We start from the raw sequence: 25,634 nt of genomic DNA, 5'->3' as shown, positions 1-25,634 counted from the left end.
AGAGGTGCAGGAAGGGGATGGGGAGCAGTTTAATGATTACCACTATTCAAAGTATCTATAGAAGTGATTATAATGAGCACAGGACCAATAGAGAGCTAATACTGTAGTTGATGGAGGGCCTCCGGGGCCCCTCTGGCCCAATGGCCCCGATGCGGTCGCAACCTCTGCAACCCCTATTGCTACGCCCCTGGGCATCATACATAATGTAAAATAAGGAGCCACGGAATATGTTGGCCCTTTATAAATCAATAATTAAACGAGGTGAATTTTTATGTAAGAATATGTCAAATGCTGCAATGAATTTTATAATTTGATTGTATACGTTTGAAATTGATGAAGGGCACTTACAGTAGAAACCTCAAGCTCCATCTTTTCTCTGATGCTGTTAGAAATGCAAGAAAGTAGAATACATGTCATCAATCTCTAAAGCAAAGTACAGGGTGGTGCATATAAGAACGACCTCGGCTGCCTGCCACTAACGCTAGTATATAGGCCGATGCAGGCCACCCCATCCCTGTGCTACCTGTTACTTGCTCCCTGCTAAGAGTGTTAACCATACAGCAGCAAATACACGTGACACAGGCTTCAATAAAGCTGGAGCAGGGAGTGAGTAACAGGTTTTTTCATTCTTTTTCTGTGAATTTTCAAAAGTAACATTTAAACAAAGATTTCTGGTACCCGCACGCAGGTCGGTCCAGAGGAACATAAAAACAGAACATGCACATGTCACACCACCAAGAATTCCTCCCATCCCCCAAATCCCTCCCCCACCCAAACAGAACAGTATATTAGTTATGAATAGTACTTAGGATAACAGCCGGTTAGCATATATTAATCAGGTTCAGTATAAAACAAAACTGCATATTCCCTTATGATTTGCGTTGAAAGCATAGTATAACATACCAAAATATGGACAGTCAAATAGATTAATTAGTATCTTTATTACTGGTCGAGCGTTTCCAGACTTTCCCAAATTTCTGGGGGCAGCAACTAGCTAAATATGCAGCCTTATATAGATGTAGAGAATCATTTATTAATTTTTTCCAGTACTGTACTGATGGTAGTTTTGTTTTTTTCCAGTGCAGCGCTATTGCTTTGCGATAGTAATATAACAAAAGGCCTAATGGTGTTCTCTCAGTACGCGTGTTGGCTAGTCTGGTGGTGTCCCCGAGTATACAGTAATAAGGGTCACAGAGTGTAATTATTTATTTTTGTAATTTTGGTGATATATTCACATATGGCCTTCCAGAGGGGAGATATCCCAGGGCAGGTCCAGAGGATGTGATCTAAATCTGCATCGACTGCAGCACATCTCCAGCACACCACCTGATTGCTAGGATCAAACTTAGATGGCTTGGCAGGGGTCAAATAAGCTCTGTGGAGAATTTTGAATTGTATTAACTTAGGGATAGGATGGTTAATTATCTGCCTTTTATATGCTCCACCCTGTATTACCTTGTTTATATGGGTCTTGTCAATGCTAACATCTGGTGAAAATTGGAGATTCCTGGTTTTTATGCTGATCCTTTGGCTTTAGTACTTTTTTTTTTCACCTGGAACAGAAGCAAATCAAGAAACTGGTGTGAATTCAGAAGTCTTTATCTGTTGTTCTGTTGTAATCTATATACACTGTTGGAGGCACCCTATGTATCTGATCATCAAGTCCTATCTAGAAGTTTGTAAATCTTACCTCCTTAGCTACTTGAAGACCGCCTCACGCCAATGGGCATGACTGTGGCGTCAGCCTCAGGACCGCCTAACGCCAATTGGCGTCAAGTCCTGGGGCTGCAGTTTCACAGGGAACGGAGTTCCGTGATTGTAAGCGAAAGGGGAAAGAAATCTCCTTTGTTTACAACTGTACAGCGCTGCGGGCCCCGGCAGCGCTGTACGAGATCGGGGATGACCCGCCTCTGATTGGCCGGGGAGCATTGTCCTCTCATAGGCTGATGCCTATGAGATGCGGAACAGGACGGATCGCCGTCTTGTTCCAATTCTGATGACGGAGGGGAGAAGGGAAGGGGAGGAGGCTGGGAAAAAAAATAAACGGCCGCAGCGATCGGACCCCTCCGGCGGCTGAAAAGCTTGCACAGCCCAGTACTGCAAAAAATGGCCTGGTCTTTGGGGGGGGGGGGGGGAGCGGGGGGGTTAGCACTGTGGTCATCAAGTGGTTAAAGAGACCCTTAACTAAAGGGCACCTGTAATGCGTAAAAATGTATGTGTTAATGTCCGCGATATGTTCCTGCACCAGCGGGAATTTCGTGCAAATGTATGCGTGGTGGCCCGCCAACTCTGAGTAGGCAAAACTGAAATTAGCTGGCGGTGGGGGACCGGAGAAGACGTGACTGACGTCGAGGGCACAGGATGGCTGCAGGGTAGATGCCCCAGGTAAGTGAAACTTTTTTTTTTTACAGTTAAGATTCCCTTTAAGGACAAACCATAAAGGTAAGTATATGTTTTATTCATGCACAATAGACTATTGTGAATGAATAAAACATATACTTACCTTTGTGGTTTCTCCTTAAGGAGGTAAGATTTACATCTAGATATTACTTGATGATCAGATACTTAGGGCGTCCCCAACAGTGTATACAGATTAGCTTTTTACCCTTCGTGGTCTTATATTGTGAACACTGAGTTCTCAATTAAACCAAGGAGTGCGACCGACCAGAGCCTGCCAAGTGGACCTGTAATACCGAGCAGGGACAGTTATTTTCCCACAAGCCTGAATGGTGGTTGCAGTACAGTGCAACCAATCTTTGAGTACAATACTTACATATTCACATATCCAAATTTTACAAACGATACTGCACTATTGGGTTCTTGGTCTCTCCTATCCAGATACTTGGAGGCGATTACGACCACCAAGAATCAACACCAGTCCTTTGTTCTGTGTTTGTAGCCCAGAACGTTATTGCTTACAGATCAGCAAAGCACCCAGGAAGCTAGCTTGTGCAGGTGTAGAGGTCAGCAATGGCTGCCTCCCTCTTTCACTAGCTGGCGTCTCCTCTCCCTTCCAAACGATGTTGGCATTTGTGATGTATGACAGTGTGCTGAATGTTTTCCTGGCTGGAACTAAGTTGTTTCCTTCTTCTTTATTTTGCAGAACATACTTTGATAACATAGTTGCAATAGATTCTTTACTTGAACACATAATGGTAAGAAATGTTTTCTTATGCTATCTTTTTTAATGTTTTCAGTAGTCTGTTTCCTGCACATGCTGAAGTCTACACTTAGGCAAGATTTACAGTGAATACACTACATGAGGGCTGTTGCATTGCATTAGTTGCTGTCCAGATGTGTTGCCGTTACAATGTAATGGCCATGCATCTGTTGCAGCACACAACACACAGCTGCATGCATTTTCAGCACGACGTGGATCCGTTGCCATTATATTGAGAAAGGCATAGAATGTGTCTGGCAACTGATCCGCTGGCGCAGCTACTGTAAACCAGCCCTTAGTCCACACAGTTAAAGAGACTCTGAAGCCTCCTTGAAATCATGTTTTCATTTTAAAAACCTCTTAAGCATGTTTGTCCTAACTAAAACGCCGCATCCCGGTGGCTGACAACTAAATTAATCACCCATAACACCCCTGGCAAAATCCACGACTTTCTTGGTTGTGGATTTTGCTGCCCTAAGGAGGCAGAGCTTTTAGCTGCAGCTCTGCCTCCATGTGCGTCAATCCGCACATTTCTCCGCCTCTCCCCCGCCCCCCTCAGTGAAAGAAGACAGAGGGGTGGGGAGAGGTGGAGATCTGCTGCAGATGGACACGTGTAGAGGCAGAGCTGCAGCCAAAAGCTCTCCCTCTCACGGGAGGAGCCCCACAATCCGCCCCAGCGAGTTTGGGGTGATTAATTTTAGTTTTCAGCCGCGGGGATGCAGTGTTTTAGTTAGGGCAAACATGCTTAAGAGCTTTTTAAAATAAAAACATTATTTTAACGAGGCTTCAGAGTCTCTTTAAGAAGCAAGCATAGAAATCCTTTATTGCTTCAAGATTGTGACAACTGCACCTGTTTAATACAGGGTGGGGTACAAAAGACTGGCCTGTCACATGTGCCAGTATAGATGCAGACTCTGGCAGCTGGTTCCTGTGCTCCTCCCATTCTTGCTGCTGTGTGTTTTTGCCTCTCCGGCTTTATGAAGCCTGTTTTGCCTGCATCTGCTTCCGTATGGGTAAAGCTCCCATACAGCAGTAGATGCAGACTAAACCAACTTGATTAAGCTGGAGACTACACACACAGCAGGGAATAGAGTACCGGGGACCGGCTGCCAGTCCGCCTTTATACTGGCGCATGTGACAGGCTCCGGGCCAGTTTTTTATGCGCCACTCTGTACACAGTAGCTGCTATGGGCAATTTCCATCTGCAACAACCATTTGAATTTTTGTAAGCAAGTTGTTCATACTCCCCCCCCCCCCCCCCCCCCCCCCCCCCCCCCCTCAAAAAAAAAATGTGTAATGCTGTTTAAAATGTTAATGAAAACAGAATGTGATAATTTATAATGTTAATGAAAACAAAATAGTCCCATTTCTGTATATTGAGTATCCCTCTGCTGCGGTGGAGGCATAATATTGCATGTGTGACTCCTGAAGCCAGTTGCTTAGTGGCTGCTTGGCGTGGAAGATTGCACCATGAGACTGGAGGACTGAGGAAGTGTGATCTTTTTTATTTTGTAGCTAAACACAAATGCTTTTGTACGTTTTTTTGAAGGAGGCCACAGGCTGCATGAATTAAAAATGGGGCCACAGCCCGCCAGCTTCAAAACCCGTTACCACCTTCAACTATAGCTACTCTTACAGCATTTAAAAAGTTTTGTAGGAAATCACAAATATCCGGCCCTCTGAGCTCTCTCTCTCTCTAGCTTAGTTTTCAATAAAGGGTTTGGCCCAGGGTGGGATGTTCATTTCCTTTCCACCCAATTCCCCGACCGGCACATACTTTTGTGGTGCCTGCCAAATTTAAGGACAGAGTGGCTTTACCTGACATCCCTCAATGGGCTTACATGCAGATCAGGTCATTTGTACTTAAAGCTTTTAAATAAGAGCGGTTTCCTCAGGGACCTTACTTTTAAAAGTTATGCCAAGAGGGCACCCGGTCCGCCGTACTATGGCCTCAATTCACTAAGCTTAATCGAACACTTTATCGAACGTTTGATAATTTACCTCATGAGTAAAATCCAATTTTGAATTCACTAAGATGTTATAGATTTATCAAATGTTTTATCAATAAAAATCAATATAACGTTCAATAAATCTTTAATACCTTAGTGAATTCAAAATTAGATTTTACTCATGGGGTAATTGATCAAACGTTTACTAAAGTGTTCGATAAAGCTTAGTGAACTGAGGCCATAGTAACTCTTTATTCTATAAGTTGATGGAGTCTGCACTCTGACAAGGAACAAAAACTTCTTAAAGAGAACCCGAGGTGGGTTTGAAGAATATTATATGCATACAGAGGCTGGATCTGCCTATAGAGCCCAGCCTCTGTTGCTATCCCAAACCCCACTAAGGTCCCCCTGCACTCTGCAATCCCTCATAAATCACAGCCGTGCTGTGAGGCTGTGTTTACATCTGTAGTGTCTTTAAGGTCTGGGAGGAAATGTGTAATACCGCGGACCAGTCTTTGGATTGGGAAAATATCCTTTTCCTTGCCCACAAGAGTTTGGTAAATACTCATATCCAAGAGATGGGCTACAAGGTCCTCTCCAGATGGTATAGGACACCTGACAAACTGCATGCTGTTTTTCCCTCTTGCTCCAACCTCTGTTGGCTCCCAGGCCATTGGAATTTTTGAGCATGTCTGGTGGGACTGTCCAAACATTCTGCTCTTTTTGGAAAGCTATCTATTACTGGGCCAAGAAGATTTCAGGCAGTTTCATTCAGAATTGAGACGTACCTATTCCTTACCTGGGCCTGTTGGACCGATTTCCAAAGCACTGCTGGTTAACAGCATCTCTCAAGTACTGGATAGCTGGGTCAGGAAGCCCTTCTTTTTGCCATCTCTCTACTTTCCTTCTTCATCCTTTCCACCTTTTCTTTCTGTTTATTCTCTGTCCTTGTTCAGGCTCTATGCCCTTCGGCTTTCTGCCCTATATTTTCTCACCCTTTTTTCATTTCGCAAGTGGATCACTTCTGCAGATTCTACAAGTTTTTATATATGACCTTCCTGTACAATAGGTACCATTCAGGGATGCCCTATGACGGTTTTCATCCTTTTTCGTGGACAACATGGTGAAATACAGACATGTTTTATGCATTGTTATGTTACATTTGTTGCTTAATACAGATATGTACGATAGTGGCTTTACCCTCCTTACCTAAGTCAGGATTCTGAAAATACTGTATACCTGCTTATTATAGGAAAAAGTTTTAATTTCTACTGTTCTCTGATGTGTATATTATATAATTACCAGTTGACCTAAGCCCGTTTAAAAACGGGCTCTAGGCCTCTGTCCTGCCGCCACCGCTGCATGTTAGTGCGCATGCATGCGCACCCACCCGGCTTCCTGGCCCCGTCCTCCTCCTGTCCCCGCATGTTATACATGCGCAGTAGAGCAAAACCACGGACAGGAGGATGATGCAGGGACACAGTGTTTTATAATATAGGATATTCTTAAGTATGCTGAGTTTTAATATATATAATATAGGATATATATATAATATAGGATATTCTTAAGTATGCTGAGTTTTTTTTCATATTCTAGTACTGTTCTTTGGATGTTTATTATGCTTATACAATAAAACTTTTTTGTGGGAAAAAAAATGTGGCCACAGCCCGCATGATTAACCTGTTGCTGTTCCAGGATGTAAATTCTATGTTCTGCATTTAAAAACGCTGCCTGCCGCCACATATGCTGATCGTGATTGTGCTGGCTCCCGCGTATGCACATGACAGTGTATAAACTTTTAATGATTGCTGCCTGGATCGGTTGCGATCGCTAGGGCGAAAGTTTGTGACCCCAATGCTCTACAGATTTATTGCGCTACCATTTCCTAGTGATGCATCTGTACAGCACTATGGCCCCACTGTCACCCTAGCGAACGTATTCGATCACTACAGATGTGCAGGCTGGGGATAACGGTCTGCCACATGTTCAGCTAGAAATAAAATATGGCATATGGGGTCCGGGAAGGACCAAATAATTTTATGTGTTTTAGAACTGTGGAACGTGTTGTGCAATTTAGGAAGGGGGAAAAATGAAAAAAAAAATGGCTATTTTCTGCATTTACACCTAATTCCCCCCCCATAAAATTACTAAAAAATAAAATAGTTTTGGGAGAAAAATATAACCTAAAGAAAGCATAGATTGTAGTGAAAAAAAAATACGTATATCACTAAGATGGCGTAAGTAATTAAAAAGTTACAGCTGTATCAAAATGACACAGCTAAAGTGTAAAAAATGTCAGGAACTTTAAAGAGGAACTGTAAGCTCAAAATAATTTATTGCCAGCAGGTAGCCTATACCCAATTTATAGATGAAAACCCAGTATTTTCTGCTAGAAATCCAGCATTTTGCTGGAATTACACCTTTAAGTAGGAAGCCACGCCCCCTCATGAGGCTGCTCCGCGGCTGTATATTCATTAAGCTTGTGCGCACTGCCTTCTGGGTAGTGACATCATGGGTTGCTAAGGGGGAAAAAAAACAACAGTCCTCACTGTCATCAAGGTGGGACATGTGCACGAGGCAGAAGAAGTTTATCTTGCAGCCTCCGATGGGATGATTGATCATCCCTCTCTGCCCTGTGAAGCTGCCGCTGCCACTATCAGGTCAGCGACATGTGTTTAACTCTCCTCATCCCAGCTGGAATCCCTCTTGTCAGCTCTTCCTACAGCCTCCGATGATCTTCTAACTCTGCCTGCATGTCGGGTGAATGCACATGACATGCAGGCAGAGTTAGAAGATCATCGGAGGCTGTAGGAAGAGCTGACAAGAGGGATTCCAGCTGGGATGAGGAGAGTTAAACACATGTCGCTGACCTGATAGTGGCAGCGGCAGCTTCACAGGGCAGAGAGGGATGATCAATCATCCCATCGGAGGCTGCAAGATAAACTTCTTCTGCCTCGTGCACATGTCCCACCTTCATGACAGTGAGGACTGCTGTTTTTTTTCCCCCTTAGAAACCCATGATGTCACTACCCAGAAGGCAGTGCGCACAAGCTTAATGAATATACAGCCACGGAGCAGCATCATGAGGGGGCGTGGCTTCCTACTTAAAGGTGTAATTCCAGCAAAATGCTGGATTTCTAGCAGAAAATACTGGGTTTTCATCTATAAATTGGGTATAGGCTACCTGCTGGCAATAAATTATTTTGAGCTTACAGTTCCTCTTTAAGGGGTAAAATCTGTGGAATGCAAACCAGTTAAAAAAAAAACAGGCCACACTAGGCCTGCAATTATAAAGGGGGGGCAGACTACCCTTGCTGGGGACCATGGAGGCTAAACTTACAAAGGGGATTTGCTAGTTCCCATACTGGCGGAGGCATAAAAGAAACTGCCATTCAGGAAGATGGCGCCTTAATTGGCAGCTATGACCACAGGATTCTGGCCTTTTCTTGTTTTTCTTCCCTTTTCCCTACCAATTCACCTTGTTTTCCCCCTGAAGGTGTGCAGTGTGGTCTGGTGTAGCCTGGGACACTGGTGCTGGTTGTAAGGAGTGAGGACCTGGAGTTTTTTCCACCTTGCCACTGCCTGGGTCTGTTGTCTGTGCAGGTACAGGCCTTGAGGAGCCCACCACTGCTACCCAGGATATCAGGGCTCCACTGAGGTAGGACACCGCACTGAATGGGAAACATTTGGCCTCCCTGGATGCCGGCTCCATCCTTCCTTCCATCCATTAATCCATCGGCTGCTGCTCCACTGCAGCAGGGTCACCTATGGCTCAGCTCCTCCATGATGCCAGCCACTAAACCAGCAGTAAGGGCCACCGCAGCCAGATGCTTCTATGACATCCAGATTCTTGACCAGCCCTGCTGAATGCTGCCCAGGAGTTGTGACCCACCACAGAAATGAACACTGCTGCACCTACTGAACTAGTACATCTTGGCCAACACTGCCAGATGTTGGCAATCGGGATCCTCAGCAGCATCAGCCATCACTGCAGGTTTTATACATGAAGAACTGGGTCCTCCCTGCTTGAACCTTCACCTCCCTCTGTCCCCCCCCCCCCCCCATGTCTCCTTGGGGATGACAGATAATTGTCAAATGCGACTGGTGGCACCGTAGTATGGCTCGGCTCTTGACTTTCAAACATTTCCCCCCCCCCCCATCCTTCCAGAACCTGTATGAGCCAAAAACAATTCTGGGTACAAATCACCATTTGTACTTGGCAAAATAAATGATTCTGATTCTGATAAGGGCACACTTACAATGAGCACACTTTTTAGATGGGGCCAATACACGCTGCATCTTTCTCCTGGTGCTCATAGTTGCTGAAGTTGTCACTTGGGGCTCACGGTCGTTGCATCTGTCTCCTGGCGGACTCAAAGCGCCAGGGCTGCAGCCACTAGGGCACGCTCTATAGGCATAGCTATTTGTGTCCTGAGCGCTTGTGGTCGCTGCATTTGTCATCTGAGGGCTAATGGTCACTGCAATTATCACATTGGAGCTCATGATTACTGTATATGTGTGTGTAGATAAATAGATAACTTTGGTTATGGGGGTCCTCTGATCCAAAATTCAAGGGTTCCTCTGGCCGAAGAAGATTTATTTTATTTGTTTACCCTTTAAGTTTATTCTTACATGCTATAACAACTGTTCTGAAAGTGATGTTGTAGATTTTCTAGAAATGTACCCATACAAATTCCTGGTCTTCATTTTAAAACTTAAAAAACATGACAATTTAACTAGCTTTGCAAATTCTAGCCCCATTTAACTATATACTGGAACTTTAATTGAAGGGGTTACTGCTTTTTCTGTCCCAGCTGTCAGACACAAGACTACATTTCCCATGATCCCTAGCAGTGACTTCTGTCTGTTAATTCCCAGCTGTCAATCTTGATGGCTGATGCTGATCTGTGGTTGTGCAGGTTCCTTGTCTGCCAATGAAAAGAGGAAATTCAGTCAGTAATTAAATCTCATTTCTAAAACAAAAAGTGGGCTACATTTATTTTTTCAAAAACTGACCAGCACAAGAAATTATAGTGAGCAAATGAACAATATGTTAATTTTGTTTTACCCATGTATGAGAACATGATGACACTTTACCTGGAGTTAATCTTTAAGTATATTTTTCCCCCTTTTTTCCAGATATATGCAAAGAACCTAGTGAATGCAGACCGCTGTGCACTTTTTCAGGTTGACCATAAAAACAAAGAACTGTATTCTGATCTTTTTGATATCGGGGAAGAAGATGGTGGAAAGCCAATTTTCAAAAAGACCAAAGAAATAAGGTGAAATCCTAAACTGTAGTCTCTTCCAATGTTAGGCTTCAGATGCTGAAAACTTTTCCGTTACCACTTCTCAACATATGAAAATCATGGCCGCTCCAGTTCTGACTGTCTAACTACTTGTGTGTATGTTAAAGTGGACCTGAAGATATGTCAAAAAAAAGTTTAACTTACCTGGGGCTTCTGCCAGTCCGTTGCAGCCATCCTGTGCCCACACCATTTCCAAACGATCCTCCGGTCCCCCATCCACAGCTCCATTTCTTCACTGCTGACTTACAAGTCAACAGCCACTGTGCCTGCATGGCCTTGGCCATGCGCATCCTCATAAGCGCTCCCACGGCCAGGGCTGTCCTGGGCAGATGCAGTACAAGAAACTCTCTACTGACGGGAGCATGAGTGAGGACGCGCGGCCAGGGCTGCGCAGGCGCAGTGGACAGTGACAGCCAGAAGAGAAAGTGAGCTGCAGCAGGGGAACGGAGGATCGTTTCGAAATGGCGTGGGCAGAGGACGGCTGCAGGGCCGCTTTAAAGAAAACCTGTACTGAAAATAAAAGTCAAAATAAGCATACACAAGTCATACTTACCTTCCATGTAGTCTACTCCTCAGTGTCTTTCTCCTGTCCCGCGTCCTGTTTGTTCACTGTGATCAAGCGAATTTTCCGTCCTCCATTTTGAAAATGGCCATTACCCATACAGCTTTCTGGTCAGCACACAGTTAAACTGTAACATCGCCCACTTGAGCCATAGGGAGACATGGACATTACCTGGTACATCAGTTTTCCTCTCAGCTATAACTGACAGCAACTGATATATAACTGACAGCAACTGATATATTTCAGATCTGACAAAATATTGTCAGAACTGGAAGGGATTATTGCCAGAAGAAAATGGTGAGCTTCTGAGAGGAACTGATGGCAAGGTAGCTATGCAATGTTCATTTGAAGTTACCTCATGTGTTTATTTTAAATATTTTTACTCAGTACAGGTTCTCTTTAAGTGAACAGCATATGAATGTGGACTTTAAATACCTGTGTGCAGTAACAATTTAAATATCCTCCACACTGCCCTTTGTTTCATATAGATTCTCCATTGAGAAAGGTATTGCTGGTCAAGTTGCAAGGACGGGGGAAGTTCTTAACATTCCTGATGCCTATGCAGATCCACGCTTTAACAGGTAACGTGAAATGTTGCTTTTCTGTTCCCCTTTTGCATGATTTGGGCAGAAACTCCCAATGTATCTGATTTCAATAAATGGAGCAGAGTAGGATAATTCATGAACTGAGGTTTGGTGTAATGGATAATGGCCAGTCGCCTGTATCCATTGTTTGAGCTACTCAGCCTGTAGAAGATGAATCTTTCAGGAAATACTGGAATTTTTTTAATTCCCCGCGAGTAGATGGACTAGCCCCAAACCTAGGAGTTAGGGCTGGTTCAGACGGACGTCTGCGTAGCGTCGCATCTGGGGGCGTTGCGGCGGCTGCGCTGTCAGGCTTTCAGTAGCCTTCGGTCGCATCGTGATGCGGTTGCGTTTTTTTTTTCCGGTAGGGGAACATTAGCCGTCGCGGTTGGCCGCTCCCTGGAAGCTACATGTTGCTTCCAGGGGCAGCCCGAACGCTCGCGAAAATCGGGACCCGAACGCCGCGTTCGGGTAAAAGCGCGCAAAAGCTTGGTGTAAACGCTCCCATTCACTTGAATGGGAGCGTTTACCGCGACGGTCCGAACGCTTGCGGTAAACGCTCCGCAAGCGTCCGTCTGAACCAGCCCTTATTTCAGAATTGTTTTCCTTGTGTAAAGGACAATGACATACAGTAAGAGAAAAGTAAATTATAATGCATTATACTCTGGGACAAATGCACATCTTATATGTATGCATACAACTTTTTTTGTGATAGAGTTCTTTTATGGGTGCTTGTAGTTTTGCCCTTTCATATTTATAAAAGGGAAGATTAGCCTGATCATATCTCTATAGATCATCCTCATAGATGCTGAGCAATCTTTAGCATCCATGAGGGTGATTTCTATCTAAAGATGCGACCAGGCTAATCTTCCCTTTTATAAATATGGCGATCTGCACTTTTCACACAGCAGTTACCACAGTTTAGTGATTGCAGGTAAGTGCCAATCTGTTTAAAAGTGCTGATTGTTTAATCTGATTTCTATCTTAATAAATTAATAAACCTCTAGCAGCCGCAGGTCCAGTATCCCTACCCACCCTCTATCTCCCCCTGCACACCCGATTTATTCATCGCTGCCGGGAAGCACTTGGAGGAGCAGGCAGCATGAACGCTCCAGACATTGCTTCTGCCGGCACCCGCTCCATAGTGCCCACCTATAGGAACGAAAGTGTTGGCACGAATCCCTGCTTCTTTCAGTACTTCCCTGCAGTTACGAACGGTAGCCGGGAAGTGGGCAAGGGGGAAGATACAGGGTGGGTAGGGATACCAGCTGCCAGTGGTGATAGGGGGGGGGATGGGGGAGGAGTCTGAGGTGCTGGCATCAATTTATTACTGACATTGGCCGCTGTAACACAGCCACTTCGCATTTTGGCCGGCCAGAACACGAAGTGGCCAGACTTTCGGTTCTAGCAGTAACCTATACAACTGCACAATGTGACCAATGTCTGTCTTTCAGAATAAAGCTGGCCATTCGTTGGTTGATGTGACCAACAGATAGCTCCCTTTCAGATCATAATCTGATAAGAGAGGGATCTAGCTGATCAAATATTTCCACGCACTGCACACACATTTTCAATAGATTTCAGCATTAAATCTTTTGAAAATCTGTGGAGCTGCACACTTTCTTAGAGGCCACCCAGGTCTCCCCATGTATGTCTTCTCCACCGGGCTGTGCAGAGTGTTGGCAGCGGGGCTTCCACTTACCTGTACACTGGCATGTGGCTTCTCTCCAATGCCACCCTGGCCACTTCTCCCTGTCTCTTTCCTCCCAGGGCACCTGTGTCACATGACAAAGGCTAGAGGCTGGACACTACAGGCACTGTGGCACGTACCTTACGTGACCACTACAGGCCTCTAGTGCCTCATGTCACACAGGTGCCACAGGAGAGAAGAGACCAGTAGGAGCCCACCCAGCGGCTATATATAAAAGAGACAGGAGGTGCGCTGGCAGACAGGTGAGTGTAAGCTTCACTACCTACAATACGTGTTGCCTGGAATCGAACACGGCTACCGCCACTGACCAACCCACCACTGATCAAGCAAAATCTTCCATCTGGCGTGATCAACCAGTTAGGTATATTTCGGCAAAAAAAAAAAATTGTTTTCGGGTTTTTGGCATGTGTAGGGCCACCTTATACTCTTGAATTGAGAGCAATATATAGAGGCTGACATATTTATCTCCTATTAAATAATACCAGTTGCCTGTCAGCCCTGCTGATCTTTTTGCCATACAGTATGTAGTGTCTGAATTGCGCACCTGCAACAAGCATGCAGCTAATCCAGTCAGACTCCACAGTTTTTCAACTCCTGACCGTGAGCAGTGACATCACTTCTAAACATGAAAGCTGCCAAACGGTCACTGCCACTTCTCACATCTCCCCACTTCAGCATTTGTTTGGCACTTACCTGCAGATCTGTGAGGGTTGAGAACAGGAAGAAGGACCAGCCAGCATCTAAACAGTATGGGGTGACTGAGTAGGCAGCAGGTGATACACAGAGGGAGAGACCAACATCTACACAGAGTGAGGGGTGACTGAGGAGGCTGTGGGTGGTTATACAAATTCTCCTTTACACCTTTTTAGCGCCACGTAATGACAGCATACCTGTCCTGTTTCAGTCTATGTGGGGTTGGGTGTTCCATAGGCATAACTTCTACCGATGTGAAGACATAAAGTAGTTCAGCCCACTGCTGTCTTGCAGCCAATCTGTTTAAAGGATAATGGATTATTGCTTTTAGCCATTAACAATAGATGCAGCAGTACATGACTGGAGGTATGCACCCAATCTACATGTAACCATTTGTAATATAATGGATTATTGTTTACAGCCATAAATAATAGACTCAGTTGTACATGACTGAAGATATGCATTCAGTCTATATGTAAGCATATATAATGTAGATAAATTGATTCAGGCAAAATAAGTTGTTCTATACTCAATACATTTATGTTTCAGCAATAATATTTATATTAAAATATTTTTCTTTATTTAAAGGGAACCTGGAGTGAGAAGTATATGGAGGCTGCCATATTTATTTCTTTTAAACATACCAGTTTCCTGGCAGCCCTGTTGATCTCTTTGGCTGCAGTATTGTCTGAATTACACCAGTAACAAGCATGCAGCTAATGTCAAACGCCTGATCTGCTGCATGCTTGTTCAGGGTCTATGGCTAAAAGTGTTAGAGGCAGAGGATCAACAGGACAGCCAGGCAACTGGTATTGCTTAAAGGACAGCTGAAGTGAGAGGTATATGGAGGCTGCCATATTTGTTTCCTTTTAAGCAATACTAGTTTCCTGGCTGCCATGCTGATCCTCTGCCTCTCATACTTTTAGCCATAGCCCCTGAACAAGCATGCAGCAGATCAGGTGTTTCTGACATTGTCAGATCTGACAAGATTAGCTGCATACTTGTTTTTGGTGTGATTCAGACACTAAAGCAGGCAAATAGATCAGCAGGGCTGCCAGGCAACTGGTATTGTTTAAAAGGAAATAAATATGGCAGCCTTTGTATCCCTCTCACTTCAGTTGTCCTTTGAAAAGGAAATACATATGGCAGCCTCCATATACCACTCGCTTCAGGTTTATATTACCTTTTAAATGAAACCTGAAAAACTGTGTTCAGCAGAACAGAACCTACAGTGGCCACCATTCAGCTGCGTAGTATTTTATATGCTGAAAAATGGTTTAATGCATGAAAACTAATGTTCAGAGTGGTCACGTGATAACTAGGCTTTTTTTTCATGTCTGATCTGATTTTTATTGAAAAAATGGGATACTCGTTAGTTTTTCTTGATCGAAAAAAAAAGACTATTTTTGACTTTCATTTGATAGTTTTGGTTGAATAAACGGGAAAATTTAATGTTTTTAATGTATCATGTATTGGCACCATTAGAATCTAGAATACAGGATTACTTCTATGGCATGTGACCTAGCACCAATTATCTGTTGTAAAGCCAGAACGGAAGGTGGTGCTTTGATGAAGGTAGCCACCATTGGTGCAGCACAGCACCTGAAGCCACACTTTTGACATTTATTTTTCGGTGTTTAAATCCTTAAGCAAGCAGCTATATACCGTATTTTTCGGACCATAAGATGCTCCGGACCATAAGACGCGCCTAGGTTTAGAGGACAAAATCCAGGAAAAATAATATATACTAAACCTGGTGCATCCATGGTGCAGGGGCATCTTGTGGATCTTCTTTCTCCCTTAATTATGTGTCCCTGTGTCCCCTTTGTACTTTTTGTGTCTCCTTTCTGTCCTCTTCTGCCCTGCTTGTGGCCTTCTCTGTCCCCATGTCCTCATATGTGCTCTCTGTGTCTTTATCTCTGCCCCCTGTGTCCTTATATGTGCCTGATGTGTTCTTATCTCTGTCCCCTGTTACCTTATATGTGCCCCTGTGTCCTTATAGCTGTGCCCAGTGTCCTCATAGCTGTGCCCCAAGTGTCCTCATAGCTGTGCCCCAAGTGTCCTTATAGCTGTGCCCCCAGTGTCCTTATAGCTGCCCGTGTCCTTATAGCTGTGCCCCCAGTGTCCTTATAGCTGCCCATGTCCTTATAGCTGTGCCCAGTGTCCTTATAGCTGTGCCCAGTGTCCTTATAGCTGTGCCCAGTGTCCTTATAGCTGTGCCCAGTGTCCTTATAGCTGTGCCCAGTGTCCTTATAGCTGTGCCCAGTGTCCTTATAGCTGTGCCCAGTGTCCTTATAGCTGTGCCCAGTGTCCTTATAGCTGCCCATGTCCTTATAGCTTTGCCCAGTGTCATTATCTGTGCCTCCCAGTGTCCTTATAGCTGTGCCCCCCCAGTGTCCTTATAGCTGTGCCTCCCCAGTGTCCTTATAGCTGTGCCCCCCCCAGTGTCCTTATAGCTGTGCCCCCCCCAGTGTCCTTATAGCTGTGCCCCCCCAGTGTCCTTATAGCTGTGCCCCCCCAGTGTCCTTATAGCTGTGCCCCCCCAGTGTCCTTATAGCTGTGCCCCCCCAGTGTCCTTATAGCTGTGCCCCCCCAGTGTCCTTATAGCTGTGCCCCCCCAGTGTCCTTATAGCTGTGCCCCCCAGTGTCCTTATCTGTGCCCCCAGTGTCCGTATAGCGCTGCCCCCCAGTGTCCGTATATCTGTGTATCTGTACCCCGTGTTCTTATTTGTGCCCCCGGGGTTCTCATGTCCGCTTCCCTGAGCCCGTCCCTAATCCCCTCTGTCCAGGCTGCCTTTTGTGTGGCGTGAGGCTTACCCCATGACGCCGCTGTGAGTATCGGTAATCCTTTATTACCGATACTCACAGCGGCGTCATGGGGTAAGCCTCACGCCACACAAAAGGCAGCCTGGACAGAGGGGATTAGGGACGGGCTCAGGGAAGCGGACATGAGAACCCCGGGGGCACAAATAAGAACACGGGGTACAGATACACAGATATACGGACACTGGGGGGCAGCGCTATACGGACACTGGGGGCCAGACTATATGGGCACAGGCTTATTAGGCTACTCATATTTGCATAAGCAGCCAGGATGAGCCGGGGAATGTAAAAACGCCTGGGGACATTGCCGACAATCAGATCGGAATGTTCCACTACCGCTTCTTAAGGGGAGGCAGGTCTGTATTGGTACATTCGGACCATAAGACGCACCAATATTTTCCCCTTCTCTTTGGGGGAAAAAAAGTGCGTCTTATGGTCCGAAAAATACGGTATGCATGAGAGAATTCATCCCGATTCAGTTTTGAAGAGCTTTACATCTTATCTTTAGAATTAATAAAATGTAAACCTATCGTCTCTTATTATACCTGCAATATTATGAATGGCACTCAAATCGGCTTGAGGCAATGTACATGATGTAACTGAATCTAGAGGGATGAATATGTTTGTTAATTTTGAATGGCCACCTAACTGCCATGATAAGCATGGGCTGAAGATATATGTCAGTGCATGTCTGTTCTGATTTGTGGGAATAAATATTAATGTACCTTTTTTTTTCTCTTTCTCTTTCTGCAGAGAAGTAGACTTGTATACAGGCTACACAACAAGAAACATCTTGTGTATGCCTATTGTCAGCAGAGGCAGTGTTATTGGTGTTGTCCAAATGGTAAACAAGCTGAGCGGAAGTGCCTTCTCTAAAACAGATGAGAACAACTTCAAAATGTTTGCGGTTTTCTGCGCGTTAGCCTTACACTGTGCAAATGTGAGTATTCATGTATAACTATAGTCTGTTATTTGCAGAAAACATGAATGGAGCCAATTTTACAATATCCGGTCATCTCTCACATAGTCAGTCCTCTGAATTGATTTGTATAAAATCATAAGTTTCTAATTCAGCGAGAGAGAAGCAGACCAGCTGTGGTCTCTTGCTGTAGGTAACTTGCATTTCATACAACAAATGGAAACAATTGTGCTAATTTATTTCGGTTATTTCCCCCCTTCCCATCCCCTCCTTTTTATTTCTTTAACTTTTTGTTTTTATGAGATTAACCTGTAAACATTGAAGATGAGGTAGGGCTTTCATAACAAAAGCATTTCATAATAAAAGCATTGAATGTGATAAGAGTTGATAATGCAGAAACCTATGCTTAATGACCAAGGATTGAACTTCATCCCAATCAGTAGCGGATACCCCCTTTCCCATGAGAAATCTTTGCTTTTCTCAAACGGATCATCAGGGGGGTTTGTATGGCTAATATTGTAGTAAAACCCCTCCCACAGTGTGATGTCAGGCCCATTGCGCTGACATCACACTGTGGGAGTCTTGTTGCATTGTAGGAAATAACAGCGGTTTCCCACTGCCAAAAAAGCAAGCAGCAGCTACTTCACCTGCCAGCAGTAAAAATGTCACCATATGATGTCAGAATGTAACTCGGAGAGGAAAGATTTTACAATGGGAAAACACGGACTAAATCATTTATACAGAATTATTGTAAAAATTAAGCACTTTTGTTCATTACGTTATTTTCACTGGAGTTCCTCTTTAAGGTGCCCATACAGTTGTCCATTTTGTCCCAACATGACCACCCTCAAAAAGGGGGCAGTCAGGTACGCGGTGGCAGTGTATTCCTAGCCGACCGATGGACCCTTGGGCCGGTCTCTGCCCCTCCCCCATCTAAAAAAGTGCTTCCCGGGCCCTTGCAGGATGTTGGCAGCAGAGTGTGTGCTCACCTTCCTGCTGGCATGCTCCTCCAGAGTCCTCCCCGGGGTGTCCTTTCTCCATCTCCATTGCTGCATGTACTCCGTGACCTTATGGCACGTATGCAGTCACGCAATATACATGCATTTTTTAGATCTTCCACAGTTTCAGTTTTATATTTAAAAAATTAAAAAGTATAAAAATATTTTTAATGTCTCTACTCAATGACAATCTTTCTGTGGCTTAGGGCTAAAATATATGAACTATTCACCTTTGTTATCTATCCATGGCACTCAGAAGCTGTTCTCTTCCAGGAAAGACTTTAAAGGTTGTAAATTTAATTTCTTATCAGCGAGGGTTACCTAAAATCCGTCTGGTTCCCAACTGGAGAGAAACTGTCACTTGCACACCTGAATATTAACTTTCAAGCAAAAAAAAGTCTATCTCTGTGCAAACAGAGGTCTATCTCCTCATGCCACCTTAAGTACACTTTAACGTGAACCGAGCAAATTAAAAAATACATTCTAAATATGTGGTTTATTATTTAAAAAAAAAAATCATTTCACCTTATCTTTTTACTTTTAAACGTGGCCATACACTCGTTAGATTAGCAGCAGATAGATCATCAGATAGATTTCTGATCTGTCTGATGTGTTTAGGAACATTTTTTACTAGGAACAGATGTCCAATAGATTTCAATATGAAATCTATTGAAAATCGATCTGATGGCATTTTTTTGCCATCAGATTTCCATTAGGTCCAATGCAAAATAAGCAATCTCAAAAGATCGACCTAGATTTTCCAGCATGTCAAATCGATTCGAAATTGGCTGCAAATCGATCGGCCAGTCAATCGATTTGCGATCGCTCGATATCGATCGGCCGCTAATGGCTTAGTGTATGGGCCCCTTAAGCGTTAAAATCTTCTACCTCTTCTGTTCCTGCAAGGACTTGTGGACAGAGGAGCAACAGATGATGGAAGACAGAAAAGAAATCACCTAATTAGACTTAATTGACCACAAACAAACCCTGAAGGTGGCCATACACTTATAGATTTGCAGCAGATTCGACCATCAGATTTCTGTCAAATGCCTGGCAAGTTGAATCTGACAGGAATCTATCTGATGTGTGCCACACATTAGGAACAGTATTCCAAATCTATTGCAAATCGATCTAAATGCATTATTGCACCATTAGATCCAATGCAACTCTATGGGCCATTGGTCTGCTGCTTGTAGCAGATCGACCTAGATTTTCCATCCTGTCAGATAGATGAAATCGATTGCAAATTAATAGATTGGCTGATTTGAAAGAATTGATCGATGGCTGAAATCGACCAGTGTATGGGCTCCTTGAGTTTTCTCCACTGTACTTCAAACAGAAAACACTAGTCACACTTGAAGAATTTCACACTTATCCTGGATAATGGCAGTGATTAGATGGCAGGGGAGTGAACTTCTCAAACATGGCCGCTCTTTCAGCTATTTGAAGACAGGAGCTGCTTAGATCCCTTTAAAGGGAACCAGAGATGAACATTTCACACAAAATAAACATATCAGTTGATAGCTTGTAAAGAATAAATGCTCTACCTGATAATTTTGCCGCTCTGGTGTGCCTTTTTTAGTGTTTTTTATCCATTATTGCTCCAGGAAAAATCAAACATGGCCGCCGGCTCATATCCCTTCTCCTTCCGGGTTATGAGTTGTTCTGGATGTGCTGTCTAGGCTATATGAGACTATGCTGCTATCTAGGCTAAATGCAGCCTTTCATCTATGTGCTTTCATTTTGGTACGATGCATAGCTGCCTATAGGAAGTGTCTCTCATAGGAATGAAACTGCAGTCATCATCAGTATCTAGTGCACACAGAGCACACAGGGATCATATTGCAGCCACAGAGCTTCTCTCTCAGCAGGAGCAGCCCCTCCCATGTCATCACATCTCTCAGTATGCAAAGCAGGAAATCTAAGCCAGGAGGGGGAAGGCTTGGGCTTGAAAAGACTCCACAGAAGAGTGACTCAGCTATAATGATTCCAGGTCAAACCTTGACTGAATAGTCGGTGGATTCTTATCACAGTTGCTAATAGACTAATTAAGCAGATAACAATGAAACTAAAAGCAGTGTAGGTGTTTACTGTCATGTTCCCACTGATAAATGTAATAAAATACATGAGGGTGCTTCATCTCTGGTTCTCTTTAAGAGTGGATTGTAAACAAATAATTGTAATAACCAGTGCGTCAGCAGAATCCCTGAGGCATAAGGAAGTAATAAAACTAAATTTGATTAAACCTAGCTGCAAAGTACAATGTCAGAAAAATTGTGCAAGAGACAAGTGTAGTAATAGAAGGGAGTTAGCAGGGACCAGAAAACATGGAAGTATTAAGAGCCAATTCGATCTTTAGTAAGGTACTAGTCTGCTTTGGGAGTGTCCAACCACAGGCTTCAGATTCTTCCAAATTTTGCAGGTCACTTTCTTTGAAGTCATATTACCCTTTTGTAGCTTAAAGAGACACTGAAGCGAAAAAAAATATATTTGTATGTGTAATACAGCTAAGAAATAAAGCATTAGAAGCAGAGACAGAAGTCTAACATTTGTTTCCAGTACAGGAAGAGTTAAACTCCAGCTGTTATCTATGCAAATAGCCATTGAGTTCTATGACTTTGAAAGTGGCAGAGAGCTCTGATTTCTGATTAGGTTGTCTCAGCTGTATTGTGTTTTTCTTTTGCAGAGAATAGTTCAGGACAGGTCAAAAGTTCACTGCCTGTTCTATAAAACCGTTTAGAATGCTGAGTAATGTGTAAATTGCACATATTCGAGAATGAAACAATGTTATAAAAAAAAGCTGTATAACTGAAAATAAAAATGTGAATATTTTTTTTGCTACCAATGTTCTAGTAATTACCCCTACTACACAACCAATTCATGATATCATAATTTTTTTTTCGCTTCAGTGTCTCTTTAAGTGATTGAGACCAACTCTATAAATGAGAGAGAAAGCTTATCCTTCCAGTGGTGTAGAAGCAGCTTCCAGGCCTTAAATAAGGATCTGGACAACACAAACTTGACAAAATCATCTGCATCTGGAATCTTCAAATAACCCAAATCATAAGACTACTCTTTCTGTGGGATCTTATTCAGCATGACATATCTTTCCTGTAAGGTCAAGGATCTTTAAGTACTGAATTAATTTGGGGTACCAACTAGGCCTGAACGATTTTAGGAAAAAATTGAATTGAGCGATTTCTGTCCCAAATTGCGATTTCGATTCAATTCACGATTTCCTTCAAATCAAGCTTTGTTCCCCCTCTGTCCCCATCTCTCTTTGTGCCCCCTTTGTGTCTCCTATCTCTGTCTCTGTGCCTCCTCTGTCCCCCAAGCTGCATCAGTTCTGGACATAGCTTCCAGCACGAGTCCAGCGATGCCAGTCTATCCACTTTGCCTTCTGCAGGCTCTAATGCACGGAATACTTCCTGTATGTCATGTGACATAGAGGAACCCGGAGTTTTGCCAAGCACAAGAGCCAGCAGACAGCGATAGAGCACGGACAGCGTTGGACTCGTGTGAAAGGTATGTCCAACGATACGGGCCACACGTGCAAGGGCTTTGGGGAAGTTTGAAGCTGCCTCTTCAAACTTCCCGCGATATTTGCCACTTTGACGATTCCGAAATTGTGATCTTGGTGATCGCGATTTCGGTTTAAATTTGATTTATCTTTCAGGCCTAGTACCAACACAGCAAATGAACCAAACTCTCAGTAAGCACCTTATACCCAGGGCACGCTGAGGCCCATATAGGAAAGTTTTTCTTGGGTTAAGCATACTCTTAGTTGAATACGTTTCTGGCAGGCATTTAACCTCCCTGGTGTTACATTTCTGCTGGATTTCTGTGCAAAAAGTGCTTCAATTAATCTTAATGAAATTTTTGCCTGTAACTTACCAGAATGAGTCAAGGAAGGATCTAGTATACATTTTGAATATAATGAAAATTTCATGTCAAAAATTAAATGTAATTGAATCCTCCCTTTCTGCCAGGCCACAATATTTTTACACACTTTTTGGCAGAAAACATGCTGTTTTTTTGCATGCATTTTTTTGTTTTTTTGCATTACAATTATTGTTCAAGTGTGAATTTTAGCATGCAGGTATCCAAAGCAAGTGGAAATTGGAATGTGAATGTGAATTTTAATGCAAAAAAACACAGAACCCTGCCATAACTGCTGGAATAGCCTGACTTGTCCATAACCTTTTCAGCTATTTGTCACTGGAGAAGTAAGGCTCGCCCATACTGCCAGGGAGGTTAATGAAACATTAGTGACCACCTGTAAATGATCATGGCAGATTTCATTGGTCAGAGGTGTAAACATTACCAAAAAGATGGCAAATTTAGCTATCAGAGATGAACCCTTAGCCAAGAGTAGAATTAAGAATTCTTAAGAAATGGGGAGTAGCCTCTAATCACCACACAGCCTCCTTCTGTTTTTGTGCCTTCAGGGCTTGACAACGTTAGGGCACAAGTGATTTTGCTAATATCTCCAAGGAGAATGATTGGTTCAGATTTTCAACTGATTTCAAGGTTTGCTTATGCTGGTAAAGTGTAATACCCTTAGTGGCCTAATTCTTACTTAAGAGAAAAGCCAGGATATCTGGGTACCTAGAAATGTTGTAAAGGGTGAAGCCAACAATTTTTTTGCAGGGATTTTTTTCCCCATAATTTCTGAATTATAAATAACTTAAGGGGATTGACGGAAATGTGAGAAAACCTATCGACTTCCAATCAGTGTTGTCAACCTTTCACATTATTTTTTACTGGCAAAGATCTAAAAATTTATTGACAAAGGATGTTTTTTTTTACTGACAAAAACCACTGTGCCACAACGAAAAATGAGCGTGGTCACGCAACAGAACGTGGGCATAGGTGGGGCTAAATATACAGGACCTTAGCAGTAGTGTAAAAGGTCTGCCAGGGAAGAAATCCAAATGAGTTTCATTTGAGGGATATATTCTCTGAGAACCCAACTAGCATCGGCCAGGGAGGGGTTACCCCAGCTGACCAAGTGTTGTCTGAGCAGCCGAGAAGGAACATCAAGGGTTAGGTGCAGCAAGGCCGCCATGATCCTTGGGTCTTTGGAGAGTTTCTAATACAAGGCCTCTTTTTCTGTTTACAGATAGGCCTCGATTCATAAAAGCATGTGTGATTAAAGAAAATCTGGTCGGGAGAATACTGCATTCAGTAGTTTACACTTTTGTGTGCTAATTCATAAACATTTTTACAGCTGCGATAGAAATGCGTGAATTTACTGAACTAAACTTTCGGTATGAGAAGAGTAGCTGGCTGAGTTGAAACGTTGCTGTCTCTGTGCAGAGACAGCATTACAATAAAAGAGGCATCCCCAAATTTCCTTTAGATGTGCATGTTTTGTTATGCTGCTTCTGATTGCCCTGAATATGCTCTGAATCTGTCTATTAATCTTTCTAAACAATCTATTTAATTGCCACAGCTTAGTAGAACGTCAAACTTTACACATGCAGGCTTTCTGGTGTGAAATAACATCTGAAAACAGGTACCCAAGAGGTTAAAAAATAGCCTGGGGTATTCAGGGAAGACTTGTTTGTGAAGATCGCTCTTCTGCTGGCGTTCACAGTCCCTCGCTTTTATTGCTCCCTTATCACCTCTTCAAAGCAGGCAGTATTCTTTGTGTCATTACTGCCTGCTCTAATCTTTATAAATTGACATTTACTGAAATGTGCTAGAGGTGTACACTGCACTAGGCGGTAATTTACCTCACTGCTCAGGAATTTCAGCTTTTCATGCGGTAACTGCTTTTTTTGCTCGGCAAAGTCAGCTGTTTTCAGCATTACCGCATGTGGTAATGCTTTATAAATCGAGGCCATAATGTTCAAAGTGTATAATAGTTGGGGCATGAAAATTTTTTTTGATAAAGTTCATGTGGGCCACCACCGACTGTGGAAACTTGGACCAGGCTTTTGTTTTATCCCCAAACTCTTTGATTATATTTATTCACATCAAGCACAATAAAGGTACCCAGATATTCAATAGCGCTAACATACCCAAGTGGGATATCATGTATCACATGTATGAATATGGATAACAGATTTTCCCCAATAGAGACGGAGTCCTGAAAATTTCCTATAGTTGACAATAATATTAATAGAAGATTTTCAGGGAAGACAATGTCACCTAAAATAGGTGGGGGGTCATTAGCATATGGAACTATTTTTTTTTCCAAGTAAGCCATATCTAAAGCCGAGCTGATGGCCAGAGGTTCTATGGCAATTATGAATAAAGGAAGTGAAAAGGGACAACCCTTCCTGGTACCCTTCTATTCAAATGCTGACGACACCAAGACATTAGCCTTAATCCTAGCTTTTGTTGTTATATGGCATTTGGACACATTTTATAAAGTTAGGGCTGAACTTCAACCTGAGCACCTCCCAAGTTGCTTTGTGATTGCCTTCTCTTCAGATCTTCACTAATGCAGTAAACACTATGCTCATACAGCTGCAGTGGTTCCCAAAACTACTGTTTCTGAAAGCCCACTCATGTACGTAACAACAAACCGTTAGGATCACTTCTGGCTTGAAATATCTGATTACCATATTTCATGTAAAAGCTAATGCATGTCTGTGATGGAATGCGGTCTTCCTCCAATTCCTGTTCCCTTTGCCGCAGTTTACCATTCAGCCTCAGACCCTGAGGGAATCTTGAAGGCATTCAGCATTGCCGGCAAAGTAACCTTTTGGATTGGTTGGTGACTCCTTACGCAGTCCAATTTTGATTGTGTGTACAATCAATACGATCCGTGATCTCATATAGAGACCAGGTCGCTGCCACCAATGCGCAATTTAGTGTGCAAATAAGCAAAGTCTAACTCTAAAAGGGTTAATTCAACAACTAGAGATTCTAGAGATAGCAAAAATAACAATTTTAATATCAAACCGGTTATGGTA

The 25,634-nt window shown here is 43.3% G+C and overlaps 1 protein-coding gene across 2 annotated transcripts in view; it reads left to right on the top strand.

Annotated features, from left to right (window-relative positions):
* The window catches only part of PDE10A (phosphodiesterase 10A), a 232,701-nt gene that overhangs the window by 149,087 nt on the left and 57,980 nt on the right, over positions 1–25,634 (top strand). For both annotated transcript variants that reach the window (XM_068279518.1, XM_068279517.1), the window contains exons 10-13: positions 3,104–3,155; positions 10,249–10,391; positions 11,469–11,561; positions 17,545–17,731. In XM_068279518.1, the coding sequence (XP_068135619.1) occupies positions 3,104–3,155; positions 10,249–10,391; positions 11,469–11,561; positions 17,545–17,731 (475 nt within the window). The remainder of the gene's footprint in view (positions 1–3,103; positions 3,156–10,248; positions 10,392–11,468; positions 11,562–17,544; positions 17,732–25,634) is intronic.

The sequence above is a fragment of the Hyperolius riggenbachi genome, chromosome 4, assembly GCF_040937935.1.
Source record: "Hyperolius riggenbachi isolate aHypRig1 chromosome 4, aHypRig1.pri, whole genome shotgun sequence".
Classification (NCBI taxonomy): domain Eukaryota; kingdom Metazoa; phylum Chordata; class Amphibia; order Anura; family Hyperoliidae; genus Hyperolius; species Hyperolius riggenbachi.
The sequence above is the reverse complement of the archived record's forward strand: the minus strand, read 5'-3'. Positions and strand labels throughout refer to the sequence as shown.